Genomic DNA, 27,512 nt, shown 5'->3' with positions numbered 1-27,512 from the left:
TGGTTGTGGTGTTTTTCAGTTCATGTTGACTTTGTTAAAGGTCATTTGTCCTGTGAGCTGCCCTGGTCGGGTCCTGACAGTTCTACCCAAGCTATATCTGAGAGAAACCATTCATCATTAAGCTGCTTCATCCAAAGTCCCCTCTTCGTCAGCCCTTGTCTGCTGTCTGCTATCTCAGCCTGATTGATGCCCATGGCCTTATTGCAAGGGAAAGAGGGTCGATGGCAAAAAATGTGCTGCTGGGTGCATTAATGTTGTTTTCAATTGCATAGACCTTTGAACAGGCCTCATCAGTCTTTAACCATTGGACAACTAGGGGAAAGATGGCTGTGTGAGTTATGTAGGCTAGTTTGAGAGGGCATGATGAGAGGGACCTAGTTCTTTCTGAATAATATTTGAATAAATATGAATATTTTTGTGACAATCAAGTATTTGCCATGCAGGCCATGCCTTTTTTCCCTCTTTCCTCTCCCTGTGAATGAGGGAAACACATTAAACAGAATGTACAGTTGGGTGACTTTACGACACAGTTCACTTACAATGCCATTCACTATCAATCATGATTTCAAATCATAGGTGTTGACGTCACAACAGTAAAAACAGTTTTTAGGTTTAGCAGTGAAACTGGAGAAATCATTGTATTTGTTATAGTTAGTTGTTGTTGTTGTTGATATTATTTTATTCCCCTGTTTATATGCAAATTCCTGTGAGAGAAAGGCATGCCAACATTGTGGCTCGGTAACATACCTCTGAAATTTGCAACCTCACACTGCTTACCCTATGTGACCTAGATTCAACGTTTCTGGATTTTCTACCATTTTTAAATTATTCCTATATTACCAAATAACCGATCTTTATAAAACTTGATATTTGGCATCTACGTACCAATGTCTTTAGAAGTTTTATAATCCAAAATGAAACAACTTTTTCATCAATAATGGTCCCATCATTTGTCTTGATCTGTGTCATTGTGTTTACATTATTTGTCACAGATGCCAAAGTTATAAATCTAGCAAATTCAAAAAGTAGGGTTAGTTTTGGCCACATTTTGTGCACCATTGGACAACCATGCAACATTTGGTGCATCTGTGGATATTTGGTGCTTGCAGCGTTGATTATATATTCAGTGCAACTTATCAGTGCAGCACAGTTCGACACTAGCAGGGTCAGTTAGCCAAATGACCTAATCCCTATTTAGTAGGGATTCAATATTTTGTTTCTAAAGGTTAAATTATTAGGTATTTTTTTGTGACCAGACCATTTTTATTCAACTCCTGCTGTGATACAGATGAAAACAGAGATCATACTGTTACCCAGGGGTTTCCATTCAAATTATCTATCTGTCCGTCAGCTCTGCCAGTTATACGGGGGGCTGTATGCATAAATAAGAATTACTTTGATGACTAATTGTGAACCACCGAATGAAATCCTGACTCTAACAAAAAATTAAGGTTTCCCATTGATAATTGTTGGCTCCACTTCAAAATTGCCTTCGTCCAACCAACCTGAACAACCTGGAGCAAATCGGCCAAGAAGAATGGGACAAAATCCCTCTGACACTGTGCCAAGCTGGTAAATATTTACCAAAAACACTTAGTGCTACCAAAATGTATATGGGTTCAATCTTTTTCATACAAATATTTCTCAACATGAAACCAATGTCACCTTTAGAATAATTGATTTTGAATGATATTGTTTTATAAATATCAGACTGTAAAGAATGTCAATATTCCATTTCTAATTCAGAGTCTTTCTCAAGGGTATGAATTTCTACATGGCACTACCTTTATTTTATAAGAGAGGCTTAATATGAGTGTTAGGACTAGATCTATTTTTCCAATGATTTTGATAGGGATACAGTATGTATTTTCTAGTACTCTACACAAAACACTCAGTTATATTAGCCTATTTTATTCAAATGCATTTTTATATTGGTAATAGCCTAATTATTCAGATTTTACTAAATATACTGGCTCCATTAACACTTTGGTTTCTCTGATAATTTTAGGTAATACATAGTCAGTTATACAGTATAATGCAGTGTTCCTGCAAATTGAGTTCTCTTTTCACACCTCATCCCTAACCCCAAAACACTTGACAATTCAATCTATTGATGATGATTGGTGGGGTCAATAGGACAATGTATCTATCATTCCAGACATTGCCCAACCCTAATAGTGTGTTATGCTTCAGGCCGACAGATAGACAGTGCAGTGTACTTTGGCATTAGACCGACCAGCAGAGATGGGCTGTGCAGTGTGCTTTGGCTTTAGGCAGACCGACAGATAAATGGGCATTGCAGAGTGCTTTGGCCAGAGCTGCTTTTCTGCGAGTCTGGGAAGGCCAGATGTTCCCATGCAGACACATGGGTGAGATGTTTGCCGTGCCTGGCCTGTGTTTGCCTGGTCCCTCTGAGATTGGCTAGCTGGATCTGCGAGCTGGCGCAGGTCAGAGTGTGCGTTCACACATTAACACAGTTGCACATGAGGGGTTTCCAAATATCCGACGCTCTTTCATACCCCGGTGACACCTTTGGACACCTGGCCCAGCAAGAATGGTCTCTCTTTATTTATTTTCTAAATTCCAGACAGGTCCTGTGTTCATGTGAGGGGCTTTGGCTGTCTGTAGGGCACAGACTGAATACAGACAGGGACCATACAGAGAAATGGGATCAGGCATACAGAGAGTAGTCTCAGACCAGATTTTGGTGTGTATCTCTGACTGGCCGAGTGACTGTCTGTGTATATTTATGCTATGTGTGTAAGAGGCTGGGATAGTTTAGTGGCCCTGTGAATAAATGGATACATTTTCTAGCCTTTTTATAATGATTTAATGGCCGTAGCTCTCCCACAGCTCAGACACATAGAATGGCAGTGACCCTCCTAAATCAAGCTGCCTGACACCCAAGTACTGTTGCCGACTACGCTGCAAAAAATGCTTCCTCAAAAATCTGAAAAAGAAATGATTGTTTTCCTTGACTCGATCTGCCACTCAGATGAGAAGATGTTGCTCGTAACAAGACCAAGAGAGCAAACTTGACTAATTCAGGCGCAGCTTCAGATTTGTTTATGTATCAGAAGTTTTGTTTTCAGACTTTTCTGGCTTGTTACATGCAAATGTTTTCTAGGCCTTTTGAATCTGATATATTGGAAAAATTACATGATTTCCCTGAATAAAATGTGTTTTATTTGTTTAACATGATTGACAGCAAACCAAATAAAGTCTAAAAAGCATGACCAATTAAAGCAGACTAATCACAGGCCACATTTGATCAGTGGTGTGGTGTGTATGGTCATGGGTGGGAAATGGCAACTTTAAGAGTGTAACTGCAAAATATCATCTATGAAGGGTTCTCTAATATTTTAATGTCATTTGTGATAACACCAGATCCTCCAACCTCCTTAGTCCCTGCTGGTGGACTCCTCTTCAGCTGTCCCCACAGATTTTCAAAAGGCAGACAGGTTTTGGCCTAAAGCTTCCTGGTACTTGGGAGTCCTTTTCACCATGCATAATAACAAGGTTCACATTGCCTTTGGAAATAAAACATCCCCAGAACATTACAGATCCACCACCATACTTTACCATAGGAATTAGGTTATTTTCTGCATGACCATGGTTCTTATTACACTAAATGCACCTTTGATGTTAGTTGCTGAAAAAACTATTTTGGTCTCATCAGACAATGAAAACTTGTTCCAATGGGGGTGGCATCTAATTGTAGTTTTGGGGTCTGAGTGGTGTTGAAATGTAACCAACTTCTGCAATTCTCCAAAAATTTTTTTGGTACTTAATCAATCCTTCTCACTGTGAGTGGGGGCAAAGTAAAAATACATGTTCTTCTAAGGAGGTTTGTCACAGTACTAGTTTTATATTTCCTAATTATTGCCCTATTAGTGGTGATTGGTATTTTCAGGGGTGTAGCTACCTTTTTCATGTTGTTGGACAATTACGGGTGTTTAGCCTGTGCGTCACCTCATACACATTTTGGAGCAAGCCTAACACAGCCCATGTTACTGAGGACACCATCAACATGCTATGATGAATGCTTATCTGTGGTTTAAAGGGTCAAATGAATGCAGCAATATATAGAGAAATCCTGGAGGAAAACCTGCTGATCTTCATCTTTCAGTAGGACAATGGCTGCAAAGATTCAGCCAAAGCCAGACTGGAGTTGCTTAAACACTAAACAATTCCTGGAGTGCTACAGTCAAAGCCTGGACCTCACTCCTATTAAGAATGTAAAAGTTGTTGGAAAATCAGGTTTACCAAAGGTTCCAATCCAATTTAATGGAGCTTGTGCAATATTACAAAGAAGAATGGACAACATTTTAATTTATGAAATCCATTTTGATTTCATGCTGTACTACAAAATGTGGAAAAGTCCCAGGGTGTACACTTTTTAGATATACTGGTCTGTACTACAGCAGTGCTTGGGTTGGGTAGAGCTGTGGGGATGGTTGGTGCCTGGTAATAAACTATTTTCTCTGACAGGTCAGAGAACACAACACTTTAATTTTGCCCATCTTGACAGTCTATCTGTGGAGTGTGCACTTAATCACACACAAATGGACTTCCATACTAACAGGGGACAAATTAATGGAAAAACCTGAATAAATGATTGGAGGAACATAACAAATTCAGATACAGGTGTAATGTATGATACAATTAAGCAATTAACATCTTATCATGCTCTGCAGCATGTATAGAAATGCAGAGCATGCCCAGTTGACCTCGATTTTAGATCAGGATGGGAAGAGGAAATTATCTAAGTGTTAGACAGTGCTCTCTAATACCATTATTAAAATAATTTAAATGAGGAAATTATCTTTTGGGGGAACATTGTTCCATCTCTCCAGTAGAGTTTTAGAGACTTGTAGAATCTATGCCAAGGTGCATTGAAGCTGTTCCATCTGCTTGTGATGGCCCAACACCATATTGAGACACTATGTTGGTTTTTCTTTTAATTTGTCACCTGTCCTTTTTTCTATGTCATCACACATGAATGTTTTGCCTCTGGCAACGCAATGTGTACAAATCTTTTTGTCATGTCACATGCACACACTATAAAATGATGACCATTCTCAAAATTGGTTTGTGCTGGGAACGTTATCTGGGCATTCATAATTCCTTGCCAAAGTGGCTGTGTGGCAAGTTTTTCTCAGGCAGGCCAATACCACTATTTAAACAATTTATGCTTCTGGAACTATTCAGGGGGCCTCACAGCCTTCTGATTTACAGTACAACCGACACCTGGCAGAATTCTCACATTAACATTATTCTGCTGACACTGCTCACTCCCAATTCTGTGGCAACAACTTCTCTATCATTGCAAAATTCCAGTACCTATCCCAAAATGTTAGTTTTTTCCTAAAATCCAGGTTAAATATTCCTGCAATCAGTCAATATCCCAGCCAGGATCTCTGGAGAATTTGGGGCTACCTAACTCTTTTAGATATTTTTGTAAATGTATTGAAAAATTCAAAAACAATAACAATAAATATCACTGACATACAGTACAGGCCAAATGTTTGGACACACCTCATTCAATGCATTTTCTTTATTTTCATGACTATTTACATTGTAGATTCTCACTGAAGACATCAAAACTACGAATGAATATGGAATTATGTACTTAACAAAAAAGTGTGAAATAACTGAACTTCTTATATTTTATATTCCTCAAAGTAGCCACCTTTTGCTTTTTTGATAGCGCTGCAAACCCTTGGTGTTCTCTCAATGAGCTTCGTGAAGTAGTCACCTGAAATGGTTTTCACTTCACAGGTGTGCCTTGTCAGGGTTAATTAGTGGAATTTTTTCCCTTATTAATGGGGTTGGGACCATCAGTTGTCAGGTTGATACACAGCCGACAGCCCTATTGGACAACTTAGAGTTCTTATTATGGCAAGAACCAATCAGCTAAGTAAGAGAAATGAGTGGCCATCATTACTTTAACAAATGAAGGTCAGTCAGTCCGGAAAATTGCGAAAACTTTGAATATGTCCCCAAGTGCAGTCGCAAAAACCATCAAGCACTACAACAAAACTGGCTCACATGAGGACCGCCCCAGGAAAGGAAGACCAAGAGTCACTTCTGCTGCTTAGGAGAAGTTCATCCGAGTCACCAGCCTCAGAAATCGCAGGTTAACAGCAGCTCAGATTAGAGACCAGCTGAATGCCACACAGAGTTTTAGCAGCAGACACATCTCTAGAACAACTGTTAAGAGGAGACTGCGTGAATCAGGCCTTCATGGTCAAGTAGCTGCTAGGAAACCGCTGCTAAGGAGAGGCAACAAGCAGAAGAGATTTGTTTGGGCCAAGGAACACAAGGAATGGACATTAGACCAGTGGAAATCTGTGCTTTGGTCTGATGAGTCCAAATTTGAGATCTTTGGTTCCAACCGCTGTGTCTTTGTGCGATGCAGAAAAGGTGAACGGATGGATTCTACATGCCTGGTTCCCACTGGGAAGCATGGAGGAGGCGGTGTGATGGTCTGGGGGTGCTTTGCTGGTGACACTTGGGGATTAATTCAAAATTGAAGGCATACTGAACCAGCATGGCTACCACAGCATCCTGCAGCGACATGCCATCCCATCCAGTTTGCGTTTAGTTGGACCATCATTTATTTTTCAACAGGACCATGACCCCAAACACACCTCCAGGCTGTGTAAGGGCTATTTGACCAAGAAGGAGAGTGATGGAGTCCTGCGCCAGATGACCTGGCCTCCACAGTCACCGGACCTGAACCCAATCAAGTTGGTTTGGGGTGAGCTGGACCGCAGAGTGAAGGCTAAAGGGCCTACAAGTGCTAAGCATCTCTGGGAACGCCTTCATTAATTCCATCTGTGTTCATTCATAGTTTTGATGCCTTCAGTGAGAATCTACAATGTATATAGTCATGAAAATAAAGGAAACGCATTGAATGAGAAGGTGTCCAAACTTTTGGCCTGTACTGTAAGTATTCAGACCCTTTGCTTTGAATACCAAAAATGTAGCCCCGGTGCATCCGGTTTCCATTGATCATCCTTTGTTTCTACTACTAAAAAAGTTGGAAAGGAAACAGTGAAGAGTGAGGAACAGAAGCGTTCAATTTGCAGTGGTCTCTTAATTTTAACCCTTCTGTTCCTCACTCAAAACCTTCCTTTCCAACATTTTTGGAAAGGAAAGAAAAAGGTGCAGTGGGCTCTTATATATTTCATTGAAGCTGTGAGGTTGTAGAGAACAAGCCATGTCCCTGATAATCATATGTATATTACAACCGGAATGCCATAATCAGCGTTCAGCATGCAGTCCTGAATCCATTCCCTTTGTACCTAAAGTTGGGAAATGCAGCAAAACAACTCATGCAACTGATGCTGCAACCTGGTCTCATACATAAGCTATTATACCTAAATCTATGTCACCCGGTTTCGTACGATATGTTACATTAGCTTACAGTACATTACAATGCGCTACCAAAACGTATAATACATTATGAATTGGCTAAAACGTAACTTACGTTTTACTAGTGTTTGTAACATATTGTATATAACGAACCCTATGAAAACGTATCATACATTATAAATATACACAAAATGTCGAACCAGCAATGTTCAGCTCCGCAGACAGGCATCCCACCCACTGCTCTACACAGGTCTATGTGTTTATAAGGGATGAGTAACAGCCTTACCAAGGTTGCTACAATATGTAATAAATGCATTTTAAGGTTACAATTAACATTAGGTATCACAGCCATGGGGAGCAGAAAAGAACTGTCAAAAGACAAAGTATGGAACTTTATAAAGATGGAAAAGGATATAAAAAGATATACAAAGCCTTGCAAATGCCAGTCAGTACTGTTCAATCACTTATTAAGAAGTGGACAGTTTGGGGATCTCTTGATACCAAACTTGCGGTTCATGCAAGACAACCAAAGACTTTGCATGACCTGGCGGCGTTTTGCCAAGATGAATGGGCAGCTATACTACCTGCAAGAATTCGGGGCCTCATAGACAACTATTACAAAAGACTGAACACTGTCATTGATGCTAAAGGGGACAATACACAGTATTAAGAACTAAGGGTATGCAGACTTTTGAACAGTGGTCAGTTGATTTTTGACGGCCTAGGAGAGTCAGCGTATGACCTACAGTTGAATGTGAATCCCATAAGTGTTTTGCCTGCTCACTCATGTTTTCTTTACAAATTGTACATATATTACCAATTCTCCAAGGGTATGCAAACTTTTGAGCACAAGTGAAGATCCAAAATTTTCTTTTGTACGGAGGTAACACTTGATTTACTGGTTAGGAGGCACTGATCCGATACTGGGATCGGGTATTGGCAACTGCGTGTCTTTGTAATGAGCCCATGCCGCAAAACAGATTGTCCTAACAATGCATTGCAAACACTTTTTGTTGATGACGGGCAGACAGGAAACATGCAGGCTATGCCTTGTAAACTCAACAACCACCACAATAAATGTCTGCAGTCTAAAATTTACGCTTCAAACAGCTGGTATTAATAATTAAAAACTGGTATCGGTGCATCATTGTTGCCCGTGACTCGCCACATCAACAACACTGTCACTCTAGATCCTGTTCTCATCACTCAAAGTAACTTAATCATTCTGAATGATTACCATAGACCCATTACGTCAGAGTCAAGCATAGAGTTTATGGCAAAAAGACATGAATTTGCTAAATACCCCACATTATAGGTCAAATATTTATAAGAAAATATTTTTGGGAGATTTTTGTTTAAACCAGACTACAAGATTGCAGTGTTAGAGAAGCTAACGGGACAGTGTGACCTTCCAAGGTTGCAAGTAGCTAGCAGCTGCAAAGGTCTGCTTAATCCCAGCTGCAGTGAAAAAAAATTTAATATGTAGTCTCATAAAAGACATGGTACAACCTCACTGACATGCTGTGTCATCTGGATGTTTGGGTAAGTTTAATTTGTTTCCTTGTTGAACTATTAACATGTTTTTTGTGGGATAGTGTCACAAAAATGTTAGAGACATAAAAAACCCAATTAGTTGTATAACTGGCAAAATGAAAACTAGCAACTATATAGCAGATGGCTACTTGTCCAAGTCCATATGTAGCTAATGTTTAGACTTAGTTGTATACGCCTTGTAATTTTGGTAGCTAGCATACAACTTTAAATCAACCAAAGCCATCAACCAATGGCTAACATCAACTATGTACTATCCATATAGTTTATTTGCTTTTTAGCTAGCCAAAAGGGGGCAGCTAAATAACAAAAGTCACATCCTAGCCTCATTATCAATCTTTGTTGGCAAACATTCTATTGCGCAATTTTGAAAATGAAAAGAATACAAAATAGAGAAATTACAAACCCAAATTGTTTGCATACTGTTGCTGAAAACACTCTTCAGGCTTCTCTGAAAACATCACCAATCAAATGTAAAAATCACATTTTGTTGATTTTAAATGAGAGAATTTGTAGGCCTAGCTGCATTTAATACTTATTTTCTATTCCTTAGGTTGGGCCTCAGGACAGCTACAGTCTACGCCCAGGACCTCAACCACAGATAGGTCTCAGATCCAGCTATAGAATTATGGTCCCTGCTCAGAAACGGCCCAATGGCAAGATACTGGCCTGATGATGAAGAGGTGGATGAGGCAGTGACGGAATGTCCCGGACTGTTGGCCTCAGTTAGCAGAGCCTGGAGAAACTATTGATGATGCCTATTGCATTTTGATGAGCTTTGGCCACAGATGAACAGAGAGGATTTATTCATGCTTTGTGTTCCAGGTGCCTTGCAGTCTGTTGTTTATGATGCAGTTACTTTTGTATGTCTTCACATTTTGTAAGTATTAGGGTATTCGAGTCTTTATTAAATCAACTTTTTTTGTAACTAATTGAGTTGTCAATCAGTCCACTTAGTTCATGATAAATGTTGTGGACAATTATGACATTGCATATGTAAAAACAAGCAGGAAGCTGAAATACAGTCAAAGGTTATTTTAATGTTGTTTTTTCTACTCAAACATATTAAATAAAGTATAGCCTACACTTACTGAATGAAGCATCATTTAAAGCATCATGTCTTACTCACTCCACGGCGAGCCTAGTGCTGTGTAAGTCTGAGAGAGAGGGGGAAATGACGCTTACTTTGAGTTGTTCTTGATGGACAGATTTTTTCACAACAAGACATTATTCAGCTTTGTCCCAGCCTGGAATTTGCATAATCAGCATTGTCAAAATTTATGATTTTAAAGTTGCATTGCAAGTGAACATCCAAAACATGCACAGTTTCAGTATACTCCTACATATATTGTGTACTAAATTGGCATATAGCCAAACCTTTATTGTTTGAAGTGAACACATTCAGTAAAGAAAGGGTTTTGACGGGCATAAACTGCTTTTATGGTTTTATGAAGCACAAACTTAAATGATCACGTTTCACAAGCAACCATCCTAGCTCAAAATTAAAGTTGATGTTTTTGTCAGTCAAAGAGGTCGTTCAGAAGTTATGTTGGCCCCACCAGGGTGTTACAGTAAATATTTTATAAAATCCGGATTGATCCTTTTTGAAATCCTACTGAGTTTTGTTTAAATGTACATAATGGAGTGTAAGGGAATATTAAACAATGGATTTCAGCCACTTTGAAAAGGAATTATGAATGCCCAGATAACGTTCCCAGCACAAACCAGTTTTGATTTGCAGGTGAGGTAAAAACATATAAGGGACACTTCTGTGAAAACCTATGGCAAAATCATCCTTTAAAAAGAATAGGAGGACAGATTACCCCAGGGGTGAGGCATCTTTCCTGACTAGCCGGGCAAAGTGGCAGTTTCCTTAAAAAATAAAATAATTAAAGAACGACCATCTATAAACTGTTGCCATTTACCTTTATAGTTTGTTATCCCTAGGCATGGCCGTTTCTAGGCTTTTTTGTGCAATTACACCTATATTGAGGGCAGGAGCGTCTTTCCCTATTTTACACAAACTGCTTTTAGCAAGGTAATTAATGTTTAAGGGTACCTAGCTTGTCCAACTGAAGCAGCGTATGAGGCTTTCTGTGTAAGCTAATTCCTCATTCACAGGCACAACTCTGACCTAATAAATTGCATGCAGCGTAGCTAAATATAATAGTTAATGGTCAATGCAGAATGTTTGTAAAAACGGCACTGCTAATTGATAATACATGCATGAACAGGCATTGCAGCCAAGCTGTCTCGTTACATAAGGTAGACGATCTAGTTAACTTTCCATATGATCACAAACATATATATTAGTTTCGTTGAGCATAACAATCTAGGCATGCTGTCACTAAATGTAGAGCAACTGCTTCGGTAGTCTAGATGGTCCGCAGTGGATGTTTTCCTGCGATGCTACTCTTGCTCAGCAGTGCAAAACAGTAGCTTACACAGGAGGGTGCAGGTGCTGCATCCCCAACAGACTGGAGGCTACTAGTTATTTGACATTTTATAAAACTGTTAGCCAACAGCTGCTAAAACTGCAGCAGTAGCTAGCTATCTTTGGTGGAAGATATTTGACATTGTCTCTGCACTGCTATCAGCATCTTTTCATAAGAAGTAGATATGAAGGGCTGTGACATTGTTAAACCTCATAAATATTAGCCATTGGTGAACAAACCTCCAAAGTTAATGTCACCACTCAGACTTACTCATTATAGAATGTCAAAGTTTTATGAATTATTTGGAGATACATTTTCATCCTTTGTTATGAACAAGCATAATATTCTTGTAATTCCCATATTTGAAGACCGTATCAGACCTGGACTGCTTGTGAAAACACATTCTCCATTGACTGTTCATGTCTCCCCCTCTGCAATTTCCATGTTTGACAATTAGATTTCTGGCTCCTTCTTTGTCTGTTTGGAACTGCTGTCATACTTTCTGTCTCTCTCTCAATGTCTCTGTCACCTCTTCGTCATTTCATCATACACACAGCGTGCAAACTCACATTTGCTTCGTTTTAAAAAACTTTAGGCATTGGTGAGGGCTGGTGTGGCGTGTCTGGTAGAAAAAGAAAAATGCCACACGAACCTTAACACGTTAGGATCTGCTACTGTCATCAGGATCTTTATTTGTGTGAGAATGTTGAACACGCATGGCTCTTTCAGCATTTCCTGATCTGACTCTACTGCTTGTATAACACAGATGGTCTAATGAAGGCCACGCTGATGTGAACAGTCAGTTCTGAGTAGCTCACACGAGTAGGCAAGTGTTTTTTTTTTGTCTCTTTCAAAAGCTCCAGTTCAAAATTCAAGGGTAAACAGCTATTCTTTTATTTTCAGTTTTCTTTTCCCTTTGTCTATTTTTTTTTTTTACCCTGGCATTCAGCTCTCCTCGCTCGCCTTGCTTGCAGAAGAAAAGTAATTTTCATTCCACGTCCCTGGGAGAATGTGCGCGCGCGCGCACACACACACACACACACACACACACACACTAGGAATACAATGCATTTTTCCCAACAAGACTTTTCCTTTTGCGTACCCAATAACCTCAGGGTAAACATGCAATTAAATAACAGCAACACACAGCCCGCTCCGCTTTCTCCTCTCCTTCTCCCTCAGCCATTATCACAAACATTGTAACAACAGAGGCTCTTAATTGCTTTTGCCTTTAATTGGAAAAGACTGCTATAGACTAATGGTTAATACTCACAACCAACCAAATAGGGTTTTATTCTTACTTTGTTTTTTATAGCACTGAGGCATATTTATGAAGCATCTTTTCTAATGAGCTGCTTGTTTTGATGCTTATTTTAAAGGGCACAAACACACAGACACATACATGCTCTTGTTTTCCCTAACATAGGCCACACTACAACTGAACCCTGGTCTCTTCAACTCCCTAAAGCGTCTGATTGTTTTTCTCTGCATGTATTTCCTACACTTCCTCTTAAATATGTAACCAATGCAAATTGCCCTGACATTCTGAGATTTTGACCAAAGAAATCAGAGGCCTGATTACAGTTGCCTGGTGTCATTTCTAAATGGCCCCTCCCACCCACTCCACTCTCCACTTGTTCTGTCTTTCTAACATACCTGGCAAATGGAGGAAGGATATAAGTCAGCTTTATTCAAGCAGTTTGACACAACACATGCCTTGAATGTGTTAGTGAAATTGGGTATGCATCAGACTTTACGTGCAGCATTGTCTTCACTTTTAAAAAGATGCTGTCCCAATGATTAGAAGAAAATTATACATGTAAGTCTGGAGAGATTCAATTGGTCAGCAATCCCGTGATGCAAGATCTTTGTCTGTGTTCACTGTTAGAAGCATGGTTCATTTCCAGTAGCTAAGCAGTAACCCCATAAACAGGCCCAGAGGTTTTACATTATTTCTTCTCCACATACTACATCCAAGGCAAAGCCAGTAAATCAGCTGGATATGCAGGTGCCTACACCAGTATATACCAGCTCTATACCATGTGAACAATTAGGAATCTGTTGGAGTAGCAGAGGACACACACCAACACAGTGCATTCTCTGATTTCATAGCCGGACTGTCAGATACATGCATGTGCCAGGGTACCGGGTAGCAGACAGGCTGGATGTCAGGGTTTCATCTCTTGATGGTTGTCTCTATCACTATTGAACTCGGTGTCAGCTGGAGCATTACCATAGTCTGACCTTTTGTGCAGCGCTCCCCAGTTTTCTGACATTCAGGGGCACTGTAGGGGAGGAGGATAGAAATGTGTGCGTGTGTGTTCGAGCATTCTGGTCTGTGTTGATTGTAGGGCTGAACCCATTTAGTGTTTTTTTGGGGGGGGGTTGTTAGGCTCTTGGTTAAGCAAGATTTTTATAATCAAGCAATTAACTCTACATTTTCTTTGGAGACACCGGTCTGAACAGTTGACTAATTTCGGAGGCCGTCGGTCTGTCTTCCCTTTCAGCCTAGACCAGTGGTTCACAAACTGGTTTTGAACAGTATCAGTGTAATTCTCAATTAATTGAATCCATCGTTTTTAGGCTACCTATGCTAAATTGATTTAATAAAATATCTATGATATATTTTCCCAGTGCTTCTAGCAGAAAATGTGCAGGAAAAAAAATAGTGAGTCCTGATAAGCCACCAGCGTTGGCAAGTACGCTCAGGTGCAGAAATATCCAAATTAGTGACAATAATGCAGTTGTTAAATTTTTTCCCAGTTGGGCCTTACAAAAAACAAGACCTATGATTAAAAAAAGTGGGATCAACATAGACTTTCGGTTGACACCACATGCTCTGTGTTGATTGGCTCTTGATTTACTAGGAGGTTGGAACAACTAGACCGGACAAGATACCCCAGATTCTCCAGATTTCCCTTTGCTGTTGTCTATTCTTCCCGAGCTATTCTGCAAAGCCTGTCAGCTTACTCTCAGGTTTGTCTCTCGCTGTGTAACTGCCAACTTCCTTAAGGCTTGTTTTCTCACCCACGTTGGGTGGATTTACATAAGCTGTCATTCTGACCTTTTTCAGCACCTGTGTTTTTAAATGGAGTTCATCCCACACCTCTGCTTTCCCCTCCCTCCTTTCTCCCCACTCTATGGGGGACAGGTGCTTTTAAGCCGTTCCCCTCCGGCAGACGGCTATGCCAAGGTTGTTTGTGGATAATTGCCTCCCTCATAACATCGTCTTGTGAGTTGGTCTGTGCTCTAGAGTTTGTTCTGATGGCACGCAGCCGCAAAGGAGAAGGGCACGGGCACAGGGCAGTGCCCTCTGTCAACTTCATTTGCTCCCCGACTGTTATTGCTGATTAAGCAAGCATCTGTGATGTTTTGAATTCTGTAAGTGAAGCAGACTGCAATTAAAGCTGATCACTTTGCTGCTGCTGCTGTTAGTTATGTACCACTATGATACTGTGTGGAAACCTTTAACACATAGCATCATGATTACAGTAACTTTTATTTAGAATATATACTTTTATAGTATACTCACACACATACAGTTTGATTTGGACGCCTTTGTTTTAATGTACCCTAAATGTACTTATGTTGTACAATAGCTTGTTGAGACCTGGTTGGGGACAGTAGTATTGATGTGCCATGGTCATACTACTGCTTTCAGCAGTGTTCATTCAGTGGTGTACACTACACACAGACACACACCATTCATGCCAAGGTCTTGCAGAGGAAGTGCACAGGTAGCAACAAGGTCATCCAGTGTGGGAGAGTAATTTAAACCTACCAAGGCCTCAGGGCAGATTCAACCCTTTGATGTTTCAATTTAAGGTTTTTCACCTTTACCTGGTGCTTCAGGTGTGAAACACTTTCTAATTGTAAGGTTACTTATGTGTCCATACCTGAATTGAAACCTCCCTCCCTCCCCACCACACACAACACACACCCCCCAGGGAACTGAAAGTTCTGTAAGCAGCCCTATGCAGCTATAATCTAATACTATAGTATCTTCATGTAGACTTGTAATTATGCCTGAGTTTTTATCTCTATCTCTCTCCCCCTCTCTCTTTCTCTCTCTATCTCCCTCTCCCCCTCTCTCTTTTTCTCTCTCCAGTGTGAGGAGCAAGTGTCCCATGTTTCATTAGAGTCTCTGTGAAATGCTGGCCTGTCTACCAAGGCCAGGTGACCTCTCCCTACAGCTTCTCTCCCACACGCAGATGAACACTGGACTTCAGAAATGTAAGTGTCATCTATTCTACACACACACACACACACACACACACCAGGCTGTTTAAATCCTGCTGCCTGCTCGCCCCACATCAGAACTGAGCTGCTAGGTGCTGCCATGGTTAGCGGTAACCTCACCTGAATTATAGATAATCTATTTCACAGACAGTCTGATTTCTTTAAATCCTTTACCCTTGAAGGTCATAGCTCAGCTACTGAATATCAGTATAAATCCAAAGATTTATTTGGGGGCAAAATGCCCAGGAGGGCAGCCATTTCTAGTTGCTTAGGTCAGTTGTTTTACTGTTCAATCGAACATTTCCTGAAATTGTATCTGCCTGCTTTATATGGCGAGCCAAAGCCTCACTATGTTGGAGTGATAGGTTTTTGTCAATGGGCAGGGTACCAAATAAACTGGTGTGTGTGTTTGTGCGTGCACGCATCTTCCTTACCTTCCTAAGTCCTGACTAGAAAAGGCTTTTACAGGCCTCGCGTTGGGTTTAGGCATAAACATCTGTAGTGGTTATAGGGGTCAGATGTTAAGTTTAGCAATAGGTTTCAGGTTAGTGATGAGCAGCACCATGTTGTTTCGCCACACTATTCGCTAACCCTAGTAATGAAAACCTGTGCTGTGGTCATTGAACAAGTTCTTTGTGAATTTCGATGTTAGCTTGGGACAAGACAGTCCCCTGGCAGAGTCCACCAATCTTCTTGTACTTCTTGAGTTCAAGATGCTATTGATCTTAACAAGGGCCACATGACCACTGGAAGCAAAACTGCCATGTAACATAAAAAAAAGACCCACGACCAAATGTTATAGTCGGTAGGAGTTTCTTTTCTCATGCAGTCTCGTTTTTAAGATGTAGGGTCTAAAAGACCAATTCCTCCTCAACACTGTAACAAAAACAATGCATTAGCAAAAACTCCGGCTAACAGTCACAGCTTGTAGCCCAAACTAGTTAGTTTGGGTTGAGCGCCTTTTCCCTAACAGAAACTCGTTCTTCAGTTTTATGCATGTCAGTAATATGATCACAGAGGTTATAATAGGTGGCTCTTGCTATCACATTTCTGGTTGCAGAGAAGGCCTTTGACCAAGTTGAAATACGAAGTTGTTAGTCCACCAACAGACCAAAAATAGACCTAATTCCACTAAACATTTGTAACAGAAACGGCAGTTTTCCCGAAACAGAACACACAACAACAAGCAAACAAGGCTAATCTATCTACTTTGGGGCTGACTGGGTTTTCCTATTCAAAGAACTATAATGAAGGAAGGTCCTGCACGTCCCCATGACATGCTGGCACCAGTGTTGGTGTTGAACCTACTAGGTTGGGAAGCCCTGAAATGTATCACCCCAGCCCATGCCCCCCAAGATGTTAGGATGAGAAACAAGACCACACCTTATGGGTAATTGCATGTTAGTTAATTTACTCACTTACATTTGTACATTATTTGCTGTTATTTGATTGATTGTGGTAGATTTTTAGGATGTAGTATTGCAATGGTTACAGTACACACATTTTGTGCACAAATTGTACAACATATCTTTCCTAGTTTTTCATCTGTTAGAACTGGTGCATTCTCCTGTGGTAATCTTATCTAAACCTATTCAGGCCACTTTTAGATTACATTCTCATGTACATTATTGATAGGACCCAACCAGCCCAGGGCATACCCGTTCTAACAGCTTTTTTAGATTTTTCAGAAAAGGTCCCCTCGTACTCGGAGCAATCTCTCTCTCAGCCCCAGTCTGACCTAGTTCTGCAGCAGTTTTATGTTATAAAACGCTCTGTGTCTCTCTGCTTCTGTATGGCTCATCAAGAATGTAATTTCAGAATCACTGTAATCAGCGTACCCCTAGGAGCACAGTACAGTGCTGAGGGGGGGGGGGGGTGTCTCGCTAAGTGCCAACGTCCGCCATGTTGTATTGTTCCCTCTCCTCTGAAAGGAAGTTATGTGACTGAGTTCAGAGGATGACGCTTGGTTCTAAAAAAGCTCCAATTCATAATTTCCTCAAAATATCATGCCTTTCATGTCAGTCACCTACTACTGTTTTTTGTGACACACATCACAGCAGCCAAACCTTTGTTTTTATATATATATTTATTTCCTCCCAGGATCATTGACTACTTTTGAATTATATTTCAAAATTGTGATATTGTAAAATATGTACAGTGTTACAGTGTGTACAGTATTAAAGTACAGTAGTAAAAATACTTACAATATGCACAGTGTTACAGTGGATATAAAAAGTCTACACACCCCTGTTAAAATGCCAGGTTGTTGTGATGTAAAAGACACTTATGCAAGGTACTATTACATATTATATCTGACTGATCTATTAATCAGTACTTTGATGGAGCACCTTTGGCAATTACATCATTGAGCTTCTTGAGTATTTACCAGCTTTGCACTCCTGGATTTGGGCAGTTTCTTCCATTTATTCCTGTATCCTCTCAAGATCCGTCAGATTGGATGGGGAGCATCTGTGATCTACAATCTTTAGGTGTCCCCACAGATGTTCAATGGGGTTAAGTCCAGGTTTTTTCTGTGTAACTCAGTCATTGATAGACTTGTCCCATGGCCTCAACAGAATTGTCTTGGCTGTGTGCTTTGGTTCGTTATCATGCAGAAAGTTGAATCTTTGCCCCAGTCTGAGGTCGCTGTGGATAGGACCTCTCTATTTTTATCCATTCATCCTTCAATCAATCCTGACCAGACACCCAGTTCCTGCCACTGAAAAGCATCTTCATAGCATGATGCACCCACCATCATGTTTCACAGTGGGGATGGTATTAGCCAGGTGATGTGCGGTACGGTGTCTTCCCCAGACGTAGCTTTTGACATTCAGACCTAGTAATTGGATTTTGATCAGACCATTGAATCATTTTTAGGTAATAAAATGTTGATTTGCACTTAGGTTTGGACTGGAGACTGGTCCAGTCCCTTACTGCTTGGGACTGCAGAGATGAGTCCATGGAGTTTTCTAAACTCAGTTTACATACTTTCTCTCCTTTGTACTCTCTTCTCTATACACATCCTGAGGTGACACTTGTCTTCAGTTGTCCCACAGTCAAGGAGGAAAGAGACAGAAATAAAACATCTGCCCTTTTTTTCAGGATGTTCCCTGTCAGGTAAATTGACAATAATGCACCTATTACAAAGGGCCTGAATATATGAGTTCTTAAAAAAAGTGGCTCAACTTGTGTGAGGGTAGGGGTGAGTTGATCCCAATAAAGTTAAAGTTAAGCCGTAAATTGACCAATTATATATATTTTTTGGCTGGACTGCGTAAGCGGAGCTGGCCAAGAATAGCAAATGTCTCTTACTGGGTGGGTTATGTTGGGACTATTTCTGGTGGATTTTCGAAGTACGCATCCATGCATGCCTTTTGGAGTAATATAAACCACAACCCCTTGGGCAGTGAAAGAGGAGGGGTTTCCATGATTCTCTCATCTTTTAACGTGACGAGTCAGTTATCATCACCTATATTGATAGTTATTGTATCAATGTCATTCACAAATGAAAGAAAAACATATGTTGTTGTGCCATGAAATGAAATAGCTTTGACAGTTTAAATTTCATCTTCCGTCTCACTAGCTCAATTTTTATGACTATTCCAAGTAGCAAGTGGACACTAGTAAGCCTATTACTGGCTAATAAGCTGTTAAAACGGCCAGTGGCAAAAGCCATACAGTTCATAGATGCTATTTGTGGTGGAAGTAAACTTAATGAGAAACATTAGTCCATTTAACACAATGCTCAATGGTGTCTAGCTAAATATTCAAATTTGGTGTGATTTTAATGCATGACAAAATATTCTATGTCGAGACACAATTTTCTGACAAGGTAGTATGTCCCAATCGGTCCCAATACTGGCATACTAGCTTACTATATACAAAACAGTGCGTACTTCACCATCATCTGCAAAGTACATACTTGTAGTACATAGTGTGTGAATTGAGATTCAACCATTGCTTTAGATTTCATAGTAGTTTACTTAGTGTAGTGGTTGGCTATTCAACTGTCATTGTTTTCTTAAGCAACAAACCAGCCATGGTGTGATTGGAGTAATTATTTTCATTAGCTAGCCATCTACAGTAAACTATTTCTAACTTGACATGTTGAATGTAGTGTAGTGACCTTGTTGTTGTTGGTTTGGATGTTAGCTAATGTAGAGAACTAGTTTCAAGATCAATGGACTTGCGACTAATTGGGTTAACAATGCAAAAGTATACCGACACCACATCACTGCACATGTAAAGCTTAGTGGCATAGTGGTTAAAGACACAGTCTGTCACATAGGAGACCCCAGTTTGAGTCCAGGGAGGGTCACATCATTCATCCCTTTTAATCGCGGGCCGGCCAAACTAGGCTTGCCTGGTAAATGTTTTTGTTTAAATAAAAACCTGAACACAATTTCAAAATAAGTTTGATTTATTATTCAAATGTAATTTAATAATGCTTTCTCTCATTCCAAACATTACATTATGCAATGGAAGATAAACACCACAGATGTATAAATATTTTGTGTCATGATAGCTTTTCAACAATAATTAAAATAAGAAAAAACTTGTCAGGTACAGTATGCAGTTTTACATTGAAATAATATTTGATACACCAGAAACTTATCTCATGGTGGGGCAAAGTGAACCACTGGTTGACCTTCTTCCCAAGCCTTTGGCTCATCTTGCTCCACAGCCACCACTTTGGAAAAAAGTGCCTAGCTTAGCAATTGAGAGCTAATCTTTTGCAAAACAATGTACATGTTTTTATACAGTGGTAATTCAGCAACATGTATTATATATATTTTTAGATATGGATACATTTGCTTTGATTTAACAGTCATTTTATCTGAGTTGAAAACATTTACTTTGACAATCTTTTTTGGGGGATAATATTTATTTTTTTAACACTTTTCCCATGTGCCTTTCTTCGTCACTGCCAGATGGAAATCATGCTTCCTCCTGAATGAATGGTCACATAGCAAAAACTGTACAGCTGTCTAGATACAGGGGGTGGGTCCACTTACCCACTGGCTCATATTACCCCACTCCCCCCTATGCTTAACCAGAATTTGAAACGTATTTAAAGCACACTTCTGGGTTTTCCAATAACATGTATAAATTGTGACAATGCTGACATATGACGAGATTGGCACACCCGTAGTACCTATGTACTCTTTTCAATTGACCTAATAAACCAATGAGCATAGGCCAGTCGTGTAAGCACTGTTGTTGCGCAGCTTCTAATTGGCAAAGAAAAAATGTCACAGCTCCAATTGTGCGTCTGTCGTCAAGATACGCCTAATGCCACCGATTCGCACACATTTTAAGTAATTGCTTAACAACATAGTAGCCAGCAGAGCTGTAGCAACTAATAGATTGGTACTTAAGAGAAGAACACATGGACAATGAGACGCTCACGCACACTGCCTGGATGTAATTACATAAGCCATTTCCTGGAATGTGTTTTTCTGTTTTTCTTGATTTAGCATGATACCTAGCTGCTGGTTAACCAGACTAATAACTCAAACGTCAACTTGGGCTCTAGTACACTTGAGTTTGTGTGAGAGAGTTAAGACATAATTTTCTATATTACAATCCAGAGATTCGACATGTAGCCACTTTAAGTCAGCAGCAGGAATTCAGCAGCCAGTGATTGAGAGTGTTGAGCTGAAATGCTTGGCTCAAACCCTTGCATTAATGAGCCTGGCATCAGCAGGCAGAGCAGTTAGTTACCCAACACAACCAGTCACATACACGCTCTCTCACACACTCACACACCCATCAGATTCAGTGCCACCCCATCCCGGCCCCTGTCATTGCCACCCTTTGTCTCCTTTTCGCTAATAAAGAGAGGATTAATTAGCCCGTTGGCATGACTCCTTGTGCCATTGCTGTGCCAGTCCTCACAGCTCAGCTCTTGCATAGTGCCCTGCACAGTTGCCTGATCACTCACCCAACATTTTATTCCTCTGCTTTATCAGTCACTACATATATTCAGTCTAAAACTGCCATCCTAGATTAAGTTTGCGGGAATTCACAAGGTGTGTTTTACAAATTCAATGCACCAGAGATGAGATCATCTGTAACAAATCAAATCAGAGTAATGAACGTTTATAATGTCATCATGTAGGCCAGGAGTGGCCTAACGTGCATCCTGCCTGGGGCACTCAGGAGTAAAAGATGGAGAGAAACATCCACATGGAATGCTTGGTTGGGATGGTAAAAGATGAGGGTTCACTTTTATCAAACAGTGTTTCGACAGGTCATCCTTACTCTGGACTGCCTGTCCATATTCTGTTAATAGGGCCAAATTATAGGCCCCTAGCATAAAGTTTTGCACAATATAGTCTAAAAGGTGCAGTCTGGGGCGTTTGACCTGTGAATGCTTATTGGTAAGGCTGGCTGGCCAAGGGTAACAGTGTGTGAGACTTGGGAAGAAACAGAGCATCTCCTGTCCTCTGCCCAGATCACAATGGCTGGAGGCAGGCCCCTCTCGTGTCACATTACTATTGACTTTTATAGTTGCTCAAACAAATGGGTCTCATCGAGTCATACTGTAAGGCTGAAACATGCAATCACAAAAGACACTCACTTTACACACACTCCCACCGACACCGACTGAGACAACAACATCACCTGGATGGACAACACATCCGTCTCACACACCACCAAACACACACACACACACACACCCAGACACACACACTGGAGCATTGTTGAAATAGCCACTAGCCTAACAATTGTCTCAGTCAGAGGGCTGAGGGCTTAGCGGTGTTCTGGAGATCACTGATTGTCTCTCTCATGCTCTCTCTTTGTCTAATTTTCTGTCTGTCTCTCCCCATCCCTCTCTCCCTGTCATGTTGTCCCTCATCTCCTTTTTACCAATGCATCTTTATCTGCCTCTACCTTTCTTTCTGCCCTTTCTCTCTCTGCCTCTCTACCCCCCTCTCTGACACAGAGGGGAAAACTTTGCCTCAGTCCGGGTGAGTCGCAGGCAGGGCAGCAAACCCTTTATTGTTGCTCTGATTCATATTTCACACACAGTTATGTCTCTGTTTCTAGCTAAGCTTAACTCACAGTGTCCAGAAGATACGGATCTCACTGTAACTGACTGACAGCCCTAAACCCCTAAACGACATCGCTTCCGATAAGGAAGAGATAGAAATATGTTGCTTCTGGGGGAATCCACCTAGTCATCATACTAATTCTCTTTACATATCCTAAATGTCACCTTAATCTGTATACTGTACGACTTCTGAACAAAACTAATGCATTGTGCAGAGAAAACGGGTAAATTTGGAACTTCTGAAATGAGAGCACACTGCTTTTTTCCATGTTAGGGGAAATCCTGAGATTAGGATTGTGAGAATGTTGTTGCTATCAAGTTATGTTTATCTCAGGAGACACTTAAGGCACATTTCCTCACATTTGCTCTTTACATGAAACCTGATATTTTGCTTTTTACCTGAGCAACATGTTTCTCTGTGTGTCTATCTCTTTCTCTCTCTCTCTCATCATCTCAGGGGACACTACACAGAAGATGAGGTCCGCTCAGTATCCAACCCCTGCGGAATTGGATGCTTATGCTAAGAAGGTTGCCAACAATCCCCTAACCATTAAGATCTTCCCCAACAGCGTGAAAGTCCCCCAGAGGAACCACGTGCGCCGGACAGTCAACGGGCTGGATACCTCGGGCCAACGCTACAGCCCCTACCCCCCAACTCAGGCCAGCACCAAAGCCGGCCTTCTTGCCATCATCAAGGTGCCCATCATCAAGGGCATCATTAAAGACTTTGGTGGCAGTAGAGCACGCCTGCACCCCTCCGAGGTCATTATGAACCCCCCTGGCCCTGGGGGACCGTATGCAGCAACCTCGGCCAGCACTTTAAACCTCCACCACCCTCCTCCCCAAAGGCAGAGCCAGGGCATGCCCCAGCAGAGCCTGCCCCCTCACCCTGGGGGCCAGGCTCACCCTCAGACTCTACAGCAGGCTCCCCCCAGGCAGCAGGTTCTCAGACACCCGCCCCCCATGCCCCAGCCGCAGCTCCGCCCCGAGCAGGGTCTCCCCAGGCAACAGACTCTGTCCCGCCCCCCGCCTCCCTCCGGTCCCGCCCTCCTGCTCCAACAGCAGCAGCACCTTCTTCAGCAGGGGCAGGTCCCACCCAGCCTGCAGGGCGGCCGGAAGCTGCCTGACACGGACGCGCCGCCTAACGTGACCGTCTCTACCTCAACCATTCCGCTATCCATGTCCGCCAGCCTGAACCAGAGCCGCCAGGCAGACCTGAGCAGCATAGTGCACCAGATTAACCAGTTTTGCCAAGCCCGGGCCCAGGGAGCCGAAGCCACCTCCATGTGTGAGGGCCAGATCGCCAATCCCAGCCCAATCAGCCGCAACCTCCTCATCAACGCCAGCTCCAGGTTGTCCATGCACAGCCACCCGCAGCCGCACCCCAATGTCTGTCCTCCCGGCCTGCCTGCACACCCAAGCTGCATCATGTGCCCCGCAAACAATGCTGCTGCCCCTGTTCACCCCCAAAACAACATGGCTGCCATGAACAGGATTCCTGTTTACCACACTGATATCAAACAGCAGCAGCAGCAGCAACAACAACAACAACAACAGCAGCATCATCATCAACAACAACAACATCATCAACAGCAGCAGCAGATGCGCTGGAATCAGCACCAGTTGGCTCACCTGCAGCAGATGCAGCAGGACAGCGGGGTCCACCCCTGTAAGCACCCCTCCCACATGGGCTACCCCCCAGAGCTGCGTGTGGGCCAGCCCTACACCCTGAAGCCTCCTGTAGAGAAGCCCACCCCCTCCCCACCTATTAACAGCAGCCACAACGGCATGGCCGGAGGTCAGCTGGCCCACTACACCAATGGAGGCCACTACTTCCAGCCCCACGCGGTGTGGAACAGCAGCATCCTGCCTACGCCCAACAGCGACAGTTCAGGGTCTCAGGACCTGGCCATGCCCTTCCACGCGGGGCCCCCGGGCACCACTGCTCTAGACTGCAGTGGGGCCCCTGGGGGTGGCCATTACAGGTCCGGTGCGGCCTCGTCCTCTGGCCAGACTAGTCTGATGCAAACAGCAGATTACTTGGGCGGGGACTTCCAGACGCCCTGCTTCCGAGATCAAAATCTGGGGCTGATGGGCAAGATGCACCGGCCTCCCATGAACAGGGTGGGACCCGAGGTGGGCCCTGGGGACGGCAGGACCACTCACATCCAGCACCCAGGGTACAGATAAGCTACGGCCAGCCTTGTCTACAGAGCAGTTATCAGAAAAATAACTTCTATTAGTCTTAACAAAGCAAAAACATGAAGTACAAATAAGTAAACATGCCGCTAACATTAAAAGAGGACAAGATAATATATTATAAAGAGCAGTGTTTTGGTTTTTCTTTTTTTTTTTGACTTGCAAGTGATCAATTGATTCTGTAGTGCTGTAACGAGGCACCCTCTAGAAAATGTGTGTGCTTGTCATCATTCCCTACATATTTTTCACTCTACCTGTTTATCGGTGTGCCTGGCCTGTCATTCCTTAGTCTTCTTTTATGAACACCAACCACAACGACATGGCCAGAGGTCAACCCGTAGGAGAATTTATATTGAAACCCCAAACTTGCATATCTTTTCCTCCTGAAATCACCTTGGATAATTACTTAAATGATTTGTATGAAACTGAAATTTTCAGTCACTGGACACCACAAGAGACGGCGATACTGTATGCACATGTACAAAGAGACTGATTTTCTTTTCAGTTTTCTTTTATTTGTAAAATAGGACTGTTTGATTCCTGTCACTGTTAAAAGTTGATTTCTTTATCATCAAATGATCTTATCAGGTTGATGTTTGTACAGAGTATAGAGCAGTTCTGTATAGACCACTGGCTGCCAGACCTTTCATCTGGGACCTCCTGCCTGGTCCATGTATGTCTTATTCCTGAGCTAGCACACCTAGGTGATTTACCAACTAGTAATCACACCTGTAACTGGTGAACCCAGAATAATTAGTTCAGGCTGTACCAATATTGTGAAACATCAGGGGGTCCTCAATAAGAAGTTTGCCAGCCACTGGTATAGACATCTAGGTCCTGCAGGGAGCAACTTAACTTGGGTACTGACTGGGGGTGCTGACCAACCAATGCTCAAAATGCTGCAATGAATTCAGGTGTCCGTTACAAACCATTTTATCACCATTGCCAATTGATGTTGGCAGCATGATTGTTGATTATTATAAAACATTTTCTGTAGACATTATTAAATTAAATCTGTTCATACTGTTTGAAGCCTTTAATGGGCAAGTCACATACATTACAAGGATTTATCGTAAACACAGAAACTATTACTTGAATTGTTGCGATGATGTTCTGATGTGATGTCCTGTTTGGCAAAATCTTAGTGAAGGTAGTAGGCTTGTTGGTAGGACTAAACTTTACTACTGGAGTGAAAGAGATATTATTGTTACTAATATACTATTATTTTATGAGCCAAATTAGTGTTTTGATCCCATGTAAAAGATAGTTTTCAATCATTATGTGTAACTTACATTGGTATAGTTGCTACTGATTATGATATGAAGTCTGCTGAAAATACCAAATTGATCACTTGCAAGATCACTTGGAGGTAAACAAATATGACTTTTAAGTTGAAGTGAAACGGCAAATGCATTGTTTATTTTACTGTACACTGGCTTACCTACTATACTACTGTAACTAAAGTGTTAATGATTGTGTGTGAATGATGCTTGCTGATGTGGGTTCAGTATAGGCGTGCGTGCATGTGTGCGTGCGTGCGTGCGTTTTGTATGTATGCTGTGTGTGTCTGTACTGTACGTGCGAGTTGTGGACACTTAAAAAAAAAAAAACACACTTAAAAAGCCTTAAGTATTTGTTCCTTGGACTTTTCTTTGAAAAGAAGCATGGTTCTAAAGAAAATCCAAAACGATTATGAGAATGAAGATTGAAAGGATACATACAGAGGAACAGCAATTTATGTTAATTTATTTTAATTCTGTTTTTGTTGAGAAAAAGCTATTCCTTTATTTGAGATTTTGTTTATTATGAAAACAGGAAATGTACTAATATTTTTATTATATTTTAAAGCTACGTGTAGTTACTGGGCTGTAACAACAAAAATCCATGTTTCAAAGCTTCAGTTGTGACTTATTTATAATACTTGATTTGCTTTTTATTTAAACTTTTCTGCTTGTTTCCTTTAATTGTGAAATGGAGGAAGGCCCAAAAAGCCTTTCTTTTACATGTAACCCTGTGGCTGTACGACAGATGAGGTGAGAGTGTGAGAGTTGTGCTACTCTTTTTGTAATATTGTAATAATAAAATAAAATTCTAATTTATGCTTTGAATGGTGTTCATGTCATGTTTTCTTGTTTCCCAATTGCCTGTTTTTGTTATTTGATTAGTTGTTTAGAACTCCCAAATATTAATTAAAATAAATCTGTTTCTCACTGATTGTCCAATTGACACATTGATGTTCTTCATAATCAAGAAAGGTGATATAAAATATTATCGCATCTACAAGAATCCTTCCGATAGTAATCAAAAGATTATAATAGTATATTGCCTTTTTTTTATATAGTGTGTTGCATTAGAAATAAATTATTTCAAGGATTTCCTTTAAATCCCTAACATTGGTCTACAATTTGCTTAACATGGATAGGATAACTCACAATCAACTGAATGCACATAGACATAGCAGTATATCAAACCACTGGAAGAATAATATGCATCAATACTGTCACTCGCAACAGCAGTGCAGTGAATGTCTTCATTTGGGAGTTGAATCCTGCCCTCTGGAGGCCAGAACCCTACACTGTCCTTTTATTATTGGGTCTATGTGCCTATTTAACTTTTATACAGAGAATCAAACTGAGAGAAGTTCATTTTGC

At 41.3% G+C, this 27,512-nt stretch overlaps 1 protein-coding gene across 2 annotated transcripts in view; it reads left to right on the top strand.

Moving 5' to 3' along the window:
- The window catches only part of fam222ba (family with sequence similarity 222 member Ba), a 51,114-nt gene extending 24,148 nt beyond the window's left edge, over positions 1-26,966 (top strand). Inside the window, exons 3-4 of one of the 2 annotated variants that reach the window (XM_010905131.3) lie at positions 15,475-15,599; positions 23,120-26,966. In XM_010905131.3, the coding sequence (XP_010903433.2) occupies positions 15,518-15,599; positions 23,120-24,852 (1,815 nt within the window). In that variant the 5' untranslated portion in view covers positions 15,475-15,517 and the 3' untranslated portion in view covers positions 24,853-26,966. Of the gene's footprint in view, positions 1-9,484; positions 10,318-15,474; positions 15,600-23,119 lie in introns of those variants that run through there. The other variant, XR_002197006.3, reaches the window with a different exon arrangement.
- Positions 26,967-27,512: the final 546 nt, after the last annotated feature.

Source organism: Esox lucius, chromosome 7 (assembly GCF_011004845.1).
Source record: "Esox lucius isolate fEsoLuc1 chromosome 7, fEsoLuc1.pri, whole genome shotgun sequence".
In the NCBI taxonomy this organism is placed as follows: domain Eukaryota; kingdom Metazoa; phylum Chordata; class Actinopteri; order Esociformes; family Esocidae; genus Esox; species Esox lucius.
Note: the sequence above shows the minus strand (reverse complement) of the source record. Positions and strands in the feature narration are given on the sequence as shown.